Source organism: Bufo bufo, chromosome 7, assembly GCF_905171765.1.
Source record: "Bufo bufo chromosome 7, aBufBuf1.1, whole genome shotgun sequence".
Classification (NCBI taxonomy): Eukaryota; Metazoa; Chordata; class Amphibia; order Anura; family Bufonidae; genus Bufo; species Bufo bufo.
This window is the reverse complement of record NC_053395.1, coordinates 221978434-221997404: the sequence shown is the minus strand read 5'-3', so window position 1 is coordinate 221997404 and position 18971 is coordinate 221978434. Positions and strand designations below refer to the sequence as shown.

The 18971-nt window shown below is 44.0% G+C and overlaps 1 protein-coding gene across 2 annotated transcripts in view; it reads left to right on the top strand.

Annotated features, from left to right (window-relative positions):
- Nucleotides 1–1624: 1624 nt before the first annotated feature.
- WNT6 (Wnt family member 6) overlaps nucleotides 1625–18971 on the top strand; it is a 78088-nt gene continuing 60741 nt past the window's right edge. The window contains exon 1 of one of the 2 annotated variants that reach the window (XM_040439389.1): nucleotides 1625–1973. In XM_040439389.1, coding sequence (XP_040295323.1) covers nucleotides 1897–1973 — 77 coding nt within the window. In that variant the 5' untranslated portion in view covers nucleotides 1625–1896. The remainder of the gene's footprint in view (nucleotides 1974–18971) is intronic. The other variant, XM_040439390.1, reaches the window with a different exon arrangement.

Here is an 18971-nt window from a genome sequence, read left to right as displayed (position 1 = left end):
TCACAGGATGCAAGTTGTAGGAAAAATGTTTGTGCAGACACTGAGCAAGCAGGTGGTGCTGGCAGGTTTGAAATAAGACAATAAATGAAGCAATCTGTTTACAAACTTACCCCCAGAGTCTATGCAAGATAAGAAAATAACAAGAAATTGCCACTTTGATATACTTCACTCTCTTTATTCATCCTTCATGCTACAGTCAACCGAGCAGGCAATTATCGGGAAGGGACTGACAAGTACCTAAAAGTGCCCAGAAACGATGATTGAGATGAGATGAGATGAGAAAGATCATTTCACCTAATGAAACAGTGTTGCACATTCATTGGGTGATCGCTGGTATTTTGCAGTCTGCAAGACAAGGATCCACCAAAAATACAGATGAAGTCCATGTGACAGCTGTATTGAATCAGGTTTTTTTTGTTTGTTTTTTGCGGATCCATTGTAACAATGCCTATCCTTGTCCGCAAAATGGATTTTTTTTTTTCTAGGTACAATACGTCCTTAATTTATATAGACTGCCCATAATAGGAACATTGACGGAACAGACTCCCATAGCTCATTATTTTTATTGCATTTATATTCTATTTTTATTTTTATATATTTTAAAATTTTGATGACTTTTATTAGTGTGTTACGTACAAATAAAATCTGTTTGATATCTGAACGCCTTACGTCCTTTGTGATTCCTTATGGTGCGTGCCTATCCCTCTTTTACAAAAAATAGGACATGTTCTATCTTTTTTACAGAACGGCCATGTGGACGTATGGAAATGGAACGCACACTCTTTTTTTTTGCATATCCATTGAAGTGAATGGTTCCGCATACGGGCCGCAAAAAAAAAACAAAAAACAGGATGGAAATGGAAAACAAATACGTTAGTGTGCATGAGCCCTACACAGATTATCAGAATGAACATTCGTATTGACATTCGTTCCTGATAATCGGCCAATCGTGCGGCTAAAATCCTTTAAAGTCAAAAGACACCACCCCCCCTCCGCAGAAAGTCCTGAAGTCTTCCCATGTCTGCGTCTTGTGCCTGACGTGGTGCTGTTATCTCTCCTTCTCCTCTTCCATCAGTAGATAACCTCTGCCCAGGAGCTGCCACCTGCAGGGACTTCATTCCTGAGAGGTTTGCTCTGCAGTCCGACCCCTCCGCTTCCTCCTCGCACTATTGGGCATTTGTTACATTGTTGCAGTTTTTCCTCCTCTTTGTCCATTTATCACCAGTGGCTGCTTTAAGAAATTCATTTTATTTAATCCTCCCATTCTCTCCTCCCTGCAGAAGGAAGACACTGCCAGGTCTTCTCTGCATTCTTCTGCAAACTTTTGAATGACAGGGGAGATTTTGGGGGCTGGAGGGAGTAGATGGTGGACTGAGAGAAGTGCATTTCACCTGCGCCACCCTCTGCTGCATGGATATAGACCATGGTACAACTATCTACCCCCCCCCCCCCACTATGGAGGCAATGCACAATTAATAATTCTGATTCACCTCCCTCTATCTCTTCCCTCCTTTCCTCCTCCTTGTCTTTCATCTCTCCACCCACTACCCTTGTGTGTTCCTCCCAAAACTTGCTCCCCTTTCTTTGCTCTCAGCCTTGCAGGACAGTCTGTGCCCACTGATTGCGCACTGGAGCTACCTGGATTTTGTAGCCCCCCTGTCCCCAGAGCTCCAGCACATGCTGAGTAAAGCTACTGTCCTCCCACCTCTTCTCCATCCCCATAGGGAGAAAAAGTGAACAATCCAGGCATTCCTAGGAGTTTTCTACTTGTTGATGTAGCTCCTTGTGAGTTCTTGGCTGCCTCCCCTTGATTACACTGAGGAAGAAGCAGAAGGAGCTATATATCCATCTCATCTGTCTTGTGAAATTGTCTCACTCACCTTTGCCAGAGCCACCATGATGCCCCTGTCCAGGACTCAGCTGGGTCTCTTCTTCATACTCCTGTGTCCTGCAAACATCATAGGACTGTGGTGGTGAGTAGAACCCAGCAGCAGGCATTGATCCTAGAATGATGATGATGATGATGATGATGATGATGATGATGATGATAACCCTGGCTGACTTATCCCACAAGCTCTCACATGTCCCTCTCCACATGCCCAAGATATTTGATGAAGGTTATCCACAGCAAGCAGAGATCTGTTTGGGGTTAGTCCTCAATGTTTTGTCAGGAGCACAGTGAGGAGATGTCTAGGAGCTTGTCAAGTTGCTGCTAGAGATCAGTGACATAATGCAAAGGACTCCAAGACAGTGGAGCTGTTGAAAGACTGGGGAGCAATGCTCTGTGGCGCTTTGACAGCCTTGGGATTACATCTGATTGCTAAAAATAACAAGTGCTCTATAGGGTTGATGGAAATGTGGCCATGCTCTGCAGAGGCTGGAGTAGTGGTCTGCAAGGGACTTGATTAAGAGAGTGAATGAAGGGTTAAACACCATAAGGCATGCAAAGGGTTGCAGATGAGCAGGTCACTTCGTTTTGTAACTACAGTCCACCACTTGACAGGAGCTGGGAGTTCTGCTGGTGAGGAAACTGCAAGCCCGAAGTCGGGTCGGGATCTGGAGTTTCAGCGCAGGTTGCACACCCATTATAATACTGCTCTGTAATAATATCATGCACTGGCAGTAGCATGCTGGGAGTTGCAGTTCATCTAGAAAGCCACAAGTTGCACACATTCACTGACCTAAAAGCCTCAGTATTCCAGGACACAATAGATCCAGGTCAGCTGTTGATCAGTTGTACAGTATCATATGAGTGGAACTACAACCCTCAGCATTCTAGGACACACTGAGAATCCTAAATCCACATGCTGGAGTGGAGACTTGTCTGTAGCGTTGAGGAGACGGATCCAGTGTTGGATTATGACCCTCAGCATGTCGGGGTATGCTGGGACTTAGGCTTCTTTCACACCACCGCATGGCTTTTTCAGTGTTTAGCGGTCAGTTTTTCACGGATCCTTTGTTACGTTTTTTTGTTTCCGTTTTTTGTTTCCGTTTCTGTTCCGTTTTTCCGTATGGCATGTACAGTATACAGTAATTACATATTTAAAAAATTGGGCTAGGCATAACATTTTCAATAGATGGTTCCGCAAAAACGGAGCGGATACGGAAGACATACGGATGCATTTCCGTATGTGTTCCGTTTTTTCCATTGACTTGAATGGAGCCACGGAACGTGATTTGCGGGCAATAATAGGACACGTTCTATCTTTCAACGGAATGGAAAAATGGAAATATAGAAACGGAATGCATACGGAGTACATTCCGTTTTTTTTTGCGGAAGCATTGAAATGAATAGTTCCGTATACGGAACGCAAAAAACAGTCGTGTGAAAGAGGCCTTATAGGTTTCACATAGAAACGGTTAATGCAGGCTGTTTCCCCAATAGTTTTTGGACTTACACCCTCAGTTTGCCAAGAGGGTTATGGTTCTAGCTGCACCTTGTACCATTGCACTAAGAATGGTGACTGCCAGGCGGATATAAAGGACTGAGCAGGGTCTGCTGGGGCTTACAGTCAGGGTTGGACTGGCCCACCAGACTACTAGAGAATCCTCAGGTGGGCCCAGGTTCTGATATCATAATGGGCCCCAAAGATCCAGGAGAAAAATACAATTTGACTGCCTTGGAGCCAATCACGTGCCACTAGGATCTATTTCTTTGATTCAAAACCTGTTAGACTTTATTGATGATATTGGGGTTGGACCTCCGGAAAACAATTCCTCTGGTGAGCTCTTAGGAGCCCAGTCCGACATTGCATTGGTTGTGAGCTGTAGGACTACAAGCCTCAGCATGTCTACTGCTGGGGGGGGGGGGTGAGGAGCCAAAGGTTGCCTAATGCTGCTGCACTTCATTCTTGCAGTTACCCCTGGGAGCACAAACTGTAATCTTTGTTGTTTTTTTATCTTGATCTCAGTAAATTAATTATTACCAGGGAAAGTTTATAAAATATTTTATCTTGCGGACAAGTTCAGGCAGGAGCCACAGGTCGGGAAATAAACGGGTTAAACAACTCTGTAGCAGGATCTGGCAGGGGACGGGTTAAATATTTGCACAGAGAAAGATGTAGAGTGTGACCCGGGAGAAGGGTCTCCCTCAATCAGCGGGTCTTCATTTTGGATCCATACAGGGGGGAGGTGAGTTGTCTGGGGTCGGCACATATTGATCATATCACTCACCCTCACTGGGTTCTAAACCTTTCCCCAAAAGCTTGCACTCAGGTTGAACCTCATCTGCATGATGGTGGTTCTACCATATTGGATATGTGCCCATGTGCAAATCCTGCCTGGACCTCTGTATTTCCATCATTCCATATACTAACAGGAGATGAACAGTTAGGGTACAGTCCACCATATGGGTTCATTTTGGCCAACAGTAATATGAACCCTCCCTTAAATTGGAGGACATTGGATATTCGTTCTAATTATGGTTCTTGGCCATTGTGACCAATGGTAGGAGTGCTTTCTAATGTGTCATTGGTAACATTGTATTCTTTTATGCTTTGTAAATATTTATGGTTACACGTGCAGAATGTTTTTGGGGTTATACCCACATAAAGCAAGGTAGGACTGAACATCCATATGTTCTGCATTACATGCATAGGGTTACATTTGCGCCTTTTGCACTTAGGTTGATTTCACCTCCGACCTGTGGTTCTCCAGCTGATACAAAACTACAACTCTTTGGAATCCCTGACAGCCAACATGCAAGGAGTTGTAGTTCCGCAACAGCTGGAAAGCCAGCGGGTGCAGACTGCTCATCTGGACAATGGGGGAAATGTATCAAAACAGGTGCAAATGGAGAATTGGAGCAGTTGTCCACAGCAAACAATGAGATTCCGTCAGGAGTACAAAATCTGATCAGTTGTTTAATTTTCCCCCATGGGTAGTGCACTCAATAATTGGTTCTGATCATAAGGCTAGAGCAGCGACATGTAGGGTACAACTACACCGCAACACGTGTCATATTTTATAATGCTAGTCTATGGTGTCGCGCTGCGACTGAGACTCGACACTTGCACAAAAAGCCATCTTGGATGTAACATGTCGCGGCGCGACAATATAGACTTGCATTATAAAATATGTTGTGCGAAGTTGTGACAAATAGTCGCGCGACAAATGACGTCATGTAGCCATAACCTAAGACATGGCTTCCCCAGAATTAATATGCAACCTTAAAGGGAACCTGTCACCGGGATTTTGTGTATAGAGCTGAGGACATGGGCTGCTAGATGGCCGCTAGCACATCCGCAATATCCAGTCCCCATAGCTCTGTGTGCTTTTATTGTGTAAAAAAAAAAGATTTGATACATATGCAAATTACCCTGAGATGAGTCCTGTACGTGAGATTAGTCAGGGACAGGACTCATCTCAGGCTAATTTGCATATGTATCATATCGGGTTTTTTCCACAATAAAAGCACACAGAGCTATGGGGACTGGGTATTGCAGATGTGCTAGCGGCCATCTAGCAGCCCGTGTCCTCAGCTCTATACACAAAATCCCGGTGACAGGTTCCCTTTAAGGATCGCTACACACATTTTTTCACTGACATTTTTTTGGGTTGTACAAAAATGGCAGAATAGCCATATGCCTTTTCCTGGCCACCTGCAGTTTGATGTTTGAGGTTGAGCCTTTGGAGTGTTTTTTTTTCAGTGTTTTTGACCAATAATGTTTTATTCATGACATTTTTTTCCCTATAGAGAAGGCAATGTAAAAAGGCTTGAAAAAAACCCCAAGATCTGTGTTTATAAGGCTGCTTTCACTTGTTTTTGGTGGCATTTCTTGCAGCGGTTTTTTACTGATAAACACCAGCTCCAGATGTGAAATATGAAACACATACAACACAAGCCTGTTTTTTTGCTCCTGGCATTTTTGTTCATTAGGTGACACCACAAAAACCGCTGCAAAAAACAGGTGCCAAAAACAACCTCTCGCACTTAGGGCTCATTCACACGACCGTGGTTTGGTTCCGCTTCTGAGCTGCATTTTTTGTCGACTCGGTTGAGGACCCATTCACTTCAGTGGCTCCGCGAAAGATGCGGACAGCACTCCGTGTGCTGTCCGCATCCGTCGCTCTGTTCCGTGGCCCCGCAAAAATTATAGATCATGTCCTATTCTTGTCCATTTTGCGGACAAGAATAGGCATTTCTATAATGGGCCGTCCATTCCGTCCCGCAAATTGCAGAAGGCACACGGGCGGCATCCGTGTTTTGCGGATCCGCAATTTGCGGACCGCAAAAAACACAACACGTTCGTGTGAACAAGCCCTTATTCTGGTAATTTTTTCGTGTAAAAACCAGCAGATTCAAAATTACGTTTGTAAGCACCCCTAAAACAAGCAAAAAAATTAACATAATATTTTTTTATATATATCTATACATACTTGAGGGTCCTTTGCTTTCCTATAGACGTTAAGCTGGAGTTTATGGTGTAACTGCAAAAAATGCACCAAAAATGCAGAAAAACACCCGACCCAATATCCGATAATCTAGTGCAGCCACCACTATCGGCTCCATGTTTTGTGTTGAGTTTTCAGTTTGATATTATTGTTACATTTTATTGCGTTATACTGTTACAGTTGTCATTAACATGGTTTATGTGTTAATATAATGATGTCGCATGTAGTAACATATCATTTATAAAAATTAACAAATTCAATGGTTTTACTGTGACACTTGCAAGCTTCGTTTTACTAGTGAAACTACAAGTATCAGAATGTCCTCGCAGTTTGCACAACATTTGCAGTTTTCGCTTGAACTGGTCCCTGCTCTCCATGTAATGGCCTGTAGGTGTCGCTGCTGTTGTTACTGTCTATAAAAAGATTTAGTCACTGACTAAGATATATTACATAACATATAAATATGGAAAGAAGGGGCAGGGGTGTGAAGAGGGATTTCAGCATCAATGGAAAGATGGCAGAGGACGGGGGTTCTCTACAAAGCTGGGAGATGAATGGAGGTACTTTATATACTTTATTGAAGAATTGCTTAAATGGCAACTCCTGAGCCTGGTGCTATTACCACAGATATTCCCTGAGAACAGAAATATAGAATGTCAAGCACAGGGTCTGAAGCAGCTAAAAATCATATATATCCGTGTCCTTCATCTCATATGTCAGTTTTTTTGTAATAATATTATATTTAGAGATATGAAAAAGATGATACATGTTAGAAATAGATGATAGATAGATAAATAGATAATAGATAGATAAACAAATCCAGTTGCGGCTAATATGTTGTGTGGCTGCCATCAGGAGGATGCTGGGAGATGTCACATCCAGTGAGTCCGGGGTCTCCAGCTCTTTTGGAACCGCGTATCAAAAATGAAATGGTAACACATGATCTGAATTATGACCAGGCGTAAGTCATGGACAGCGCGAGAACTGACGCTGCCTGAGTCACCCCGGCTAATCGTGTCAGCCAAGGTCACATGACATGATGGGGGGAGTAGTAGTGTGCGGTCCTGTGATACTGTATCACACAGGATGGGCTTTGATACACTGACTCAGTGGGCAGTATCACACATAACAGACTTAAATAGTGGTCATTATATTTGCAGCTGTGCCTGTCTTGTACACGCTCTGCACAGGGGAGTAGAAGTGACCTTGACAATGAATCCAAGAGGGAGAAGAGCAGAGACGTCATTTATTATCTGCTATAACTACAGGTCACCCCAAATACTGAGAAGAGGACCGTCCTCAGGAGAGACGTATATAAATGTATGCAAGGTCAGTACAGGATAAGTAATGTATGTACAGAGTGACTGCACCAGCAGAATAGTGAGTGCAGCTCTGGAGTATAATACAGGAGGTAACTCAGGATCAGTACAGGATAAGTAATGTATGTACACAGTGACTCCACCAGCAGAATAGTGAGTGCAGCTCTGGAGTATAATACAGGATGTAACTCAGGATCAGTACAGGATAAGTAATGTATGTACACAGTGACTGCACCAGCAGAATAGTGAGTGCAGCTCTGGAGTATAATACAAGATGTAACTTAGGATCAGTACAGGATAAGTAATGTAATGTATGTACACAGTGACTCCACCAGCAGAATAGTGAGTGCAGCTCTGGAGTAACATACAGGATGTAACTCAGGATCAGTACAGGATAAGTAATGTAATGTATGTACACAGTGACTCCACCAGCAGAATAGTGAGTGCAGCTCTGAAGTAACATACAGAATGTAACTAAGGATCAGTAAGGGATAAATAATGTAATGTATGTACACAGTGACTCCACCAGCAGAATAGTGAGTACAGCTCTGGAGTATAATACAGGATGTAACTCAGGATTAGTACAGGATAGGTAATGTATGTACACAGTGACTGCACCAGCAGAATAATGAGTGCAGCTCTAGAGTATAATACAGGATGCAACTCAGGATCAGTACAGGATAAGTAATGTATGTACAGAGTGACTCCACCAGCAGAATAGTGAGTGCAGCTCTGGAGTATAATATAGGATGTAACTCAGGATCAGTACAGGATAAGTAATGTATGTACACAGTGACTGCGCCAGCAGAATAGTGAGTGCAGCTCTGGAGTAACATACAGGATGTAACTCAGGATCAGTACAGGATAAGTAATGTAATGTATGTACACAGTGCCTCCACCAGCAGAATAGTGAGTGCAGCTCTGGAGTATAATACAGGATGTAACTCAGGATCAGTACAGGAAAAGTAATGTATGTACACAGTGACTGCACCAGCAGAATAGTGAGCGCAGCTCTGGAGTAACATACAGGATGTAACTCAGGATTAGTACAGAATAAGTAATGTAATGTATGTACAAAGTGACTGCACCAGCAGAATAGTGAGTGCAGCTCTGGAGTATAATACAGGATGTAACTCAGGATCAGTACAGGATAAGTAATGTATATACACAGTAACTCCACCAGCAGAATAGTGAGTGCAGCTCTGGAGTATAATACAGACAGGTAATTACATTTTAAAGAGAATGTGTCATCAGAAAATGACCTACTCTTTAAATCCTGTTTTTATATTAAACACATTTTTAAATAATTTTTGGTGGTTACATTTAATTTTCCATGTCAATATCTATATTTAAAAAATACAGAAACTCCTACAGTTTTTGCACTGGCCACTATGCCTAATAATCGGAGCCACTTCTTGGTCTTTACGGATCATTGTACTTCAGTCATCTCATTATCATTACAGACAGGATTGCCATTACAGATATCACCTACATATAAAATACAGGATCCACTATTTACAGTCGGTGATATCACAGCTTATCTGCTTCCTCCTGATCTCTGCACAGGGCACAGAGCATGCCCAGAAAACTCCCATAGAAGTCAGTGAGGTCTTCTGACTATTGTGTCTATGGCCCATGGTGCCTGCTGTAAAGCATATGTCGAAATGCTGTTAAGAACAGCTCAGGCAAAATGGCCGACCCCATAATCATGTTTACAAATAGAATTTAAAAAAATCTACAATCCAAAAAGAAAATCTGATTAGAAAAAAGGAATATATGTCACTACCTGGTTTTAACTGGAACCAAAGAAAAAATTCAGTGACACATGATCTTAAATGAACAAGGAAAGGCAGTAATGTTTTATCAAAGTATAAACCTCAATAAAAAAAAGAGGTGACGTTTTTAAATTTTCATTGAACATGAAGCAAAGTGCAACAACACAAAATAGGAGGTGACGGTATAACAGCTGGAGCAGAAGTTGAGCGTGTGATATTGCCCCATTCACGGTACATGCAATAAATATACAGTACAGACCAAAAGTTTGGACACAGCTTCTCATTCAAAGAGTTTTCTTTATTTTCATGACTATGAAAATTGTAGATTCACACTGAAGGCATCAAAACTATGAATTAACACATGTGGAATTATATACATAACAAACAAGTGTGAAACAACTGAAAATATGTCATATTCTAGGTTCTTCCAAGTAGCCACCTTTTGCTTTGATTACTGCTTTGCACACTCTTGGCATTCTCTTGATGAGCTTCAAGAGGTAGTCCCCTGAGATGGTTTTCACTTCACAGGTGTGCCCTGTCAGGTTTAATAAGTGGGATTTCTTGCCTTATAAATGGGGTTGGGACCATCAGTTGCGTTGAGGAGAAGTCAGGTGGATACACAGCTGATAGTCCTACTGAATAGACTGTTAGAATTTGTATTATGGCAAGAAAAAAGCAGCTAAGTAAAGAAAAACGAGTGGCCATCATTACTTTAAGAAATAAAGGTCAGTCAGTCAGCCGAAAAAATTGGGAAAACTTTGAAAGTAAGGGCTATTTGACCATGAAGGAGAGTGATGGGGTGCTGCGCCAGATGACCTGGCCTCCACAGTCACCGGACCTGAACCCAATCGAGATGGTTTGGGGTGATCTGGACCGCAGAGTGAAGGCAAAAGGGCCAACAAGTGCTAAGCATCTCTGGGAACTCCTTCAAGACTGTTGGAAGACCATTTCAGGGGACTACCTCTTGAAGCTCATCAAGAGAATGCCAAGAGTGTGCAAAGCAGTAATCAAAGCAAAAGGTGGCTACTTTGAAGAACCTAGAATATGACATATTTTCAGTTGTTTCACACTTGTTTGTTATGTATATAATTCCACATGTGTTAATTCATAGTTTTGATGCCTTCATAGTCATGAAAATAAGGAAAACTCTTTGAATGAGAAGGTGTGTCCAAACTTTTGGTCTGTACTGTATATACTGTATATAAACTACTCACAAAAAGTTTAGGATATTTGGCTTGTGGGTGAAATTTCAGAATGAACCTAAAATCCCTCTGACCTTTACAGGAGAACTTAATGTGACCTTCTCTAAACTTTTGAATGCACATGTCCAACTCTTCAATGTTTCAGTACTTTTTGCACAACTTGCTTTTCTCTAACAAGGAGCTTAACGGCACAATTTACAACAGGTGAATCCATGAATCGCCAAAAAATGTCCTGGTTCAATTACACTGAACAAAAATATAAACACAACACTTTCGGTTTTGCTCCCATTTTGCATGAGCTGAACTCAAAGAGTGGTCTGCGGTTGTGAGGCCGGTTGGATGTGCTGCCAAATTCTCTAAAAAAACGCCTTTGGAGACGGCTTATGGTAGAGAAATGAACATTCATTGCACGGACAACAGCTCTGGTAGACATTCCTGCAGTCAGCATGCCAATTGCACGCTCCATTAAACGTTGCGACATCTGTGGCATTGTGCTGTGTGATCAAACTGCACATTTCAGAGTGGCCTTTTTATTGTGGGCAGTCTAAGGCACACCTGTGCAATATTCATGCTGTCTAATCAGCACCTTGATATGCCACACCTGTGAGGTGGGATGGATTATCTCGGCAAAGGAGAAGTGATCACTACACAGATTTAGACAGATTTGTGAACAATATTTGAGAGTAATGGGTCTTTTGTGTATGTAGAAAATGTTTCAGATCTTTGAGTTCAGCTCATGCAAAATGGGAGCAAAACCGATATTTTTGTTCAGTGTAGAATTGGTATTAAACCGTCCTCCTCATCATGCTGTTCACATTTTGACATCATGAGACCAAGACAACACCTAGCAACTGATCAACAGTACCTCGCCATTGCGAGGCTTCAAACAGGATGTTCTCAGATAGAAGTGGTCCCTGAGAGTCACAGAGTGTCATCAGCAGGTTGTATCAGAGATACAGAGAGACTGGAAGAGTCACAGAAAGGCAGAGAAGTGGACGTCCTTTGGCCACATCCCACACTGATGACCGCTTCATTGTGTGCAATGCCCTGCAGAGCCGGATGATGAATGCCACACAACTCCAGGCACATTTAAGGGAGGTGAGAGGCACCTAAGTGTCACGTCAGACCATTGGAAACGGTTTACATCAGGGTGGTCTGCGTTCTAGACAACCTGCAAGGGAACCCTGACAACAGGTGTCATCGTCTTGCATGGACCATGGAGCGTCTACGCTGGACGAGAGACTAGTTGGCCTCAGTGCTGTTCACTGATGAAGTTGATTCACGCTGAGCAGAAATGATGGCCGCCAATGACCAGACGAGCCTTTGGTGGTGGTGGTGTCAGTGTGGGCAGGTGTGTCTGGTCCATACAGAACTGCCCAACACTGTGAATGGTCCAGTGACAAGCCCATACTACTCGAAGAACATCATTAATCCAGTCATTGTGCCTCTGTATGAACAACACAGGCCTAATGTCATCTTCAAGGAGGACAATGCGCCAGCTCATCGAGGTGCCATCATTAGGGAACAGCTGCTGGAGGCTGGGGGACCTCAAATGGAGTAGCCTGCACTTTCTCCAGACCTGAATCCCATTGAAAACCTATGGGATCAGCTGAGCTGCCGTGTAGAGGCTCGTAACTCTGTACCCCAGAACCTCAATGACATGAGGGCCGCCCTTTAAGAAGAGAGGTATGCCATGCCTCAGCAGTCAATAAGGCAACTTGTGAGCAGCAGGAGACGTCGCTGTCAAGCTGGAATTGATGCTCAAGGCCACAGGACAAGTTATTGAGACACTGACATTTCTGTGGCGGTATACCCAGCACGGGGGTCGGCTTTTCTCTCCATAAATTGTGTGAGATGAGGAAACCACCATTGCTGCTTCTACTTAAATGCCCGACTTTCATGGTATAATATCACTGGAGCTGGAACTTTTTACGTTTTCCATAAATTTCACCCGAAAGCCAAATATCCCTAACTTTTAGTAGAGTGTATATATATATATATATACACTGCTCAAAAAAATAAAGGGAACACTTAAACAACACAATGTAACTCCAAGTCAATCACACTTCTGTGAAATCAAACTGTCCACTTAGGAAGCAACACTGAGTGACAATCAATTTCACATGCTGTTGTGCAAATGGGATAGACAACAGGTGGAAATTATAGGCAATTAGCAAGACACCCCCAATAAAGGAGTGGTTCTGCAGGTGGTGACCACAGACCACTTCTCAGTTCCTATGCTTCCTGGCTGATGTTTTGGTCACTTTTGAATGCTGGCGGTGCTTTCACTCTAGTGGTAGCATGAGACGGAGTCTACAACCCACACAAGTGGCTCAGGTAGTGCAGCTTATCCAGGGTGGCACATCAATGCGAGCTGTGGCAAGAAGGTTTGCTGTGTCTGTCAGCATAGTGTCCAGAGCATGGAGGCGCTACCAGGAGACAGGCCAGTACATCAGAAGATGTGGAGGAGGCCGTAGGAGGGCAACAACCCAGCAGCAGGATCGCTACCTCCGCCTTTGTGCAAGGAGGAACAGGAGGAGCACTGCCAGAGCCCTGCAAAATGACCTCCAGCAGGCCACAAATGTGCATGTGTCTGCTCAAACGGTCAGAAACAGACTCTATGAGGGTGATATGAGGGCCCGACGTCCACAGGTGGGGGTTGTGCTTACAGCCCAACACCGTGCAGGACGTTTGGCATTTGCCAGAGAACACCAAGATTGGTAAATTCGCCACTGGCGCCCTGTGCTCTTCACAGATGAAAGCAGGTTCACACTGAGCACATGTGTCAGACATGACAGAGTCTGGAGACGCCGTGGAGAACGTTCTGCTGCCTGCAACATCCTCCAGCATGACCGGTTTGGCATTGGGTCAGTAATGGTGTGGGGTGGCATTTCTTTGGAGGGCCACACAGCCCTCCATGTGCTCGCCAGAGGTAGCCTAACTGCCATTAGGTACCGAGATGAGATCCTCAGACCCCTTGTGAGACCATATGCTGATGCGGTTGGCCCTGGGTTCCTCCTAATGCAAGACAATGCTAGACCTCATGTGGCTGGAGTGTGTCAGCAGTTCCTGCAAGACGAAGGCATTGATGCTATGGACTGGCCCGCCCGTTCCCCAGACCTGAATCCAATTGAGCACATCTGGGACATCATGTCTCGCTCTATCCACCAACGTCACGTTGTACCACAGACTGTCCAGGAGTTGGCAGATGCTTTAGTCCAGGTCTGGGAGGAGATCCCTCAGGAGACCGTCCGCCACCTCATCAGGAGCATGCACAGGCGTTGTAGGGAGGTCATACAGGCACGTGGAGGCCACACACACTACTGAGCCTCATTTTGACTTGTTTTAAGGACATTACATCAAAGTTGGATCAGCCTGTAGTGTGTTTTTCCACTTTAATTTTGAGTGTGACTCCAAATCCAGACCTCCATGGGTTGAAAAATTTGATTTCCATTTTTTAATTTTTGTGTGATTTTGTTGTCAGCACATTCAACTATGTAAAGAACAAAGTATTTCAGAAGAATATTTAATTAACTCAGATCTAGGATGTGTTATTTTTGTGTTCCCTTTTTTTTTTTGAGCAGTGTACTATATCTATACAAGTTAATCATATCCTCCTTTAGATGCCTCTTCAAAACTAAATAAATGTAATTATTTTACTCTATCCTAATAACGAAGACCCTCCATTTCCATCATCAGTTTAGTTGCTCTCCTTTGTACTATTTCCAGCTCCAGGGCGTCCTTTCTATGGACTGGAGCCCAGAACTGAACTGCATATTCCAGATGAGGCCGCACCAATATTTAATTACCGTATTTATCGGCGTATAACACGCACTTTTTCCCCCTGAAAATAGGGGGCAAATCATGTATGCGTGTTATACGCCGATATTCATTGCGCTGTATGAGCCGGGAGAGAGGAGGGGCTGGAGTCCGTAACTAGGGGCGGGGCCCGGTGCAGTCACTGTACTCTTACACCGGGCCCCGCCGCTCACCAAAGTATTTATAAACGTGAATCCTTATCCTGTTATTAAGCTGCCCTCTCCCATGTTCCCATGTCCCCCCTGTATCCCCATAGCACTTACTTAAGCTTCAATAGCAGGCAGAGCGGACGGCAGCAGTAACGTCACTCACTGACGTAGAGCGCCTGCTCCGCCCCCTTTATGAATGAAGCAGGCGGAGCAGACGCTCGACGTCAGTGAGTGACGTTACTGCTGCCGTCCGCTCTGCCTGCTATGGAAGCGTGTTCGTAAGTGCTGTGGGGATACAGGGGGGACATGGGAGAGCGCAGCGTTAGTTCAACTTAATAACAGGATAAGGATTCACGTTTATAAATACTTCGGTGAGCAGAGGGCCGGTGTATTGGGGGACACTGTTATGAGGGGGATCTGTGGATGACATATAGCAGTGTCATCCACAGATCCCCCCCATAACAGTTCCATCCACAGATCCCCCCACCCCATAGCAGTACAATTTGAAATTTAATTTTTTTTCCTGAAATTTCCCTTAAAATGAAGGGTGCGTGTTATACGCCAGTGCGTGTTATACGCCGATAAATACGGTAACTCAGATCTAGGATGTGTTATTTTTGTGTTCCCTTTATTTTTTTGAGCAGTGTATATTCCACTTTGACCCCCCCCCCCCCCCCCCCCGCAGTCATACATTTATTACCTACCCTATGAATGTACTTTGTGACAAAACCCCTTTAAGCAGATCTCCAGACTCTTTGTGCCGCAGTTTCCTGATCCTATTTCCATATTGCAGTTTAGAATCTTTCTGTATTTGCTGCATTGACTTCCTGCAGAGCTTATGCTCATGCACAGCAGCCAGTCAGAGCAAGCAGAGCTGCAGCATAAAGCAAGGAGGACAGGGTAGTAGCCTGAGGATCTGATGAATTGGGATCTGGATTTTGGACTTCCTCAGTCTCTGATAGATAATGCCTCCGAGCTGGAGACGCCGATCATCACCAGCAGTTTTTGTGATGGCGGAATATTCGTTGCATCCCAAAAAAAAAAGTTAATGAAGTGGGAGGGAGAAGGAGGTCACTGCAGGACAAGCAGAAGTCCTGGAACAGGTAGCGGCAGGAAGAGGATAAACGGATTATCTGTCAGTCACCAAGACCTTGAGCAGGGACAGGGTCAGATCTGGAATGTGACCCATCAAGAGGTCGGCCGTCCTCTGAGTTATGGTGGACCCTGAGCTTCCCAGGGACTGACTCATAGCACAGGTGGCAGACTATCATGCAATGTATGTAATTACTGTACAGATGTAGCAGAGCTGATCCAGTTCACGTAGACCTGCAGAGTGACGCTCGCCTTGGCTGTAAACGTAAATCCTGGCATCTTTGTGTGAAATCTCTGTTGCCTTTTCAACTGATTTCATTAATTGGTTATTTATTTTTTTATTACACTTTGGGCTGTGCATAGAGCTAAACGGAAACTATCAACAAGTTGCATAACAAGTCTTGATGTCCTGTCCTGCCACAAATTGGTTTTGAATGTGGGATTAACCCTTTGACACCTTTATACCCCCATAGATCGGCTTTTTAACCCGTGAGTACACAGTGCAGGTATTAGACATTAGATATGGTTGGGCGGCCATGTGTTAGCCTGGGCCCTTCCCCAATTTGACAGTTCATGACCCATGGATTATAGAAACGACATTAAAAAAATTAAATAAAAAAGGCACTGTCATATGAAGAGCTGTCCAGAGCGGCTAGCCTGATTGCTGATGGTTTCCATGTAATCAGTTCTTTTTTTACAGAAACAAAATTAAATTTGATACTTTTTTCTATTGATTTAAAGTTAAAGAAATATTCCGGTTATGTACAATTAGCCCCTGTCCACAGAATAGGGCATAACTATTAGATCATGAGAACAGAGACCCCCAAGATGAATGGAGCGACCAGTCGGGCATGCACACAGAGTTCTCCCATAGAAATTAATTGAACGGCTGTGTACATGTCTGACCGGCATTTCGGGGAGCTCCACTGGGGTCCCCATTCTCATGATCGGTGGGGGTCCAACCGATCTAATACTTATCCCTTATCTTGTGGGTTGGCAATAAATGTACACAACCGGGATACCCCTTTAATGCGTTTACAATCATGTTGCTTACAGTCGTCTCTGCTACATCTGTATATCTGTTGTTAATTAGAAACCATTTTGGAAATGTGGGACGTTGCCGGCATAGTTTGGTCATTGTGTTCCCAGACGCGGATGGATGAGTTATACGAGATTGCAATGATCCGATGATTTTATATACAAGATATGATCATCTGGAATTTTGGGCAGGTTTAGCAATAGCGATGGGAAGTGACAACCGCTATGAGTGCAAAACCTGGTGGTCATAGGGGTTGTCACATATTTAGACTAGACTGCTCTTAAAGGGCAACTCTGCTTTCACTTTACACGTATTGCATTATGAGCAGTTCCCCAATACAATCATAGGCTTACATACCCCAGAGCAGGGATGAGCAACCTACTCCTGTGAAACTACAACTCCCAGTATGCAAACATGCTCGGCTGTTCTCATAACTACCATATAGGTGAATGGAACATTCTGGGAGTTGTAGTTTCCGAACATATAGAGTGCCGCTGGAGGTTGCTGATCCCTGCCCTAGAAACAGCCATTGGGGCCCAAATCAACTTGCCCCAATCCTTCTCTATGGGTATGTTCACAAGGATGGGAGGAAGCAAATAGAAGTCCATTAAAGAGGTTATCCAGGCTGCTGATATTGATGACCTATATCCTCAGGATAGGTTATTAATATCCAATCAGTCGGGGGTCTGGCACCCCTCTCCCCCACCCTTCAGCATTCTCCGATGCTGGATCTAGCACTTTCAATGGAACAGGAAGAACAGCGCCGTTCAAAGTGTAGTGGCCTTGCCGGGTTACTGCAGCTCATCTTCTGTTCACTTCAATGGGAGCTAAGCTGCAGTAACCCAGCACGGCCACTTCACATTGAACGGCGCTGTTCTTCCTGTTCCATTCAAAAGCTAATTGAGCGAACAGCTCATTGGGGGGATCCAGGGTGTCAGGCTCTCACGGATCAGATATTGATGACCTATAGGAGGTCAATATCAGAAACCTGAAAAACCCCTTTAAGTTCTGAAAACACCATTAGGAAGGGGCCCCAATTTGCCCTTGTTATGTGACCCCTGTGAGCGCTCCATTCACAGAATACTGACTACTATAAATGTATTTAAAGAAGGGAATTGATTCTGATACGGATTCCTAAGGTGCATTGGTCACATTCCCACTGTCAGGTAATAGGTCATATAGTCTATAGGGGTTTAGGGGTGGGGGACAGTTTCAGGACCCTCATCTATGAGGACAGAGGGGGGCATGCATTACCCAGACAGCCCATTGATTTAAATGGAGACTGTGTAATGTCTCATTTCCCCTGTGGTGGCGCTGTGGGGAAATCAACCACTTATAGCCATATTCCCCACAGATCATCGCTGATTGTTGGGGTCCCATCAGTGGGAAGCCCTGAGAACAGTATTTGGTCAAAGAGAGACTGTTCAAAAATAGAGACCCCTTTAACTATCCAGGTGCACATGGGAATTTAGGGGCTCATGCACATGACCATATGTATTTTGCGGTCCACAAAAAACGGATCCGCAAAAAATACGGATGACGTCCGTGTGCATTCCATATTTTGCGGAACGGAACAGCCGGCCCCTAATAGAACAGTCCTGTCCTTGTTCGTAATGCGGACAATAATAGGACATGTTCTATTTTGTTGCAGAACGGACATACGGAAACGGAATGCACACGGAGTAACTTCAGTTTTTTTTTTTGCGGACCCATTGAAATAAATGCTTCCGCTTACGGTCCGCAAAAAAAAACGGAATGGACACAGAAAGAAAATACGTTTGTGTGCATGAGCCCAAAAGGGGTAATCCAGGATTAGAAAACATGGCTGCTTTCTTGCTTTCTTGTATTGACGTGAATGGGGCTGAGCTGCAATACCACACATAGCCTGTGGACAGACGTGGCGCTGTTTTCAGAATAAAGTAGCCATGTGTTTTTCCAATCCTAGAAAATTCCCTCCATATGTTAACTGAAATGTCACAAAATACACCCAGAAACTTGAATTTGCTGCGTTTTTTCATAGCTTCTCAGTATCGGTGGGACGGAGGCGGAGAGCTTTATTACACGGATCGTAAAATGTATATCCAGGCTCGGTGAACTGGTATGTGTCAGAACATGAACTGTTTAAATCTATTAAGAATTTAATACATCCTTCCAAAGTAAGTGCTATTCTAGCCACAACCTGC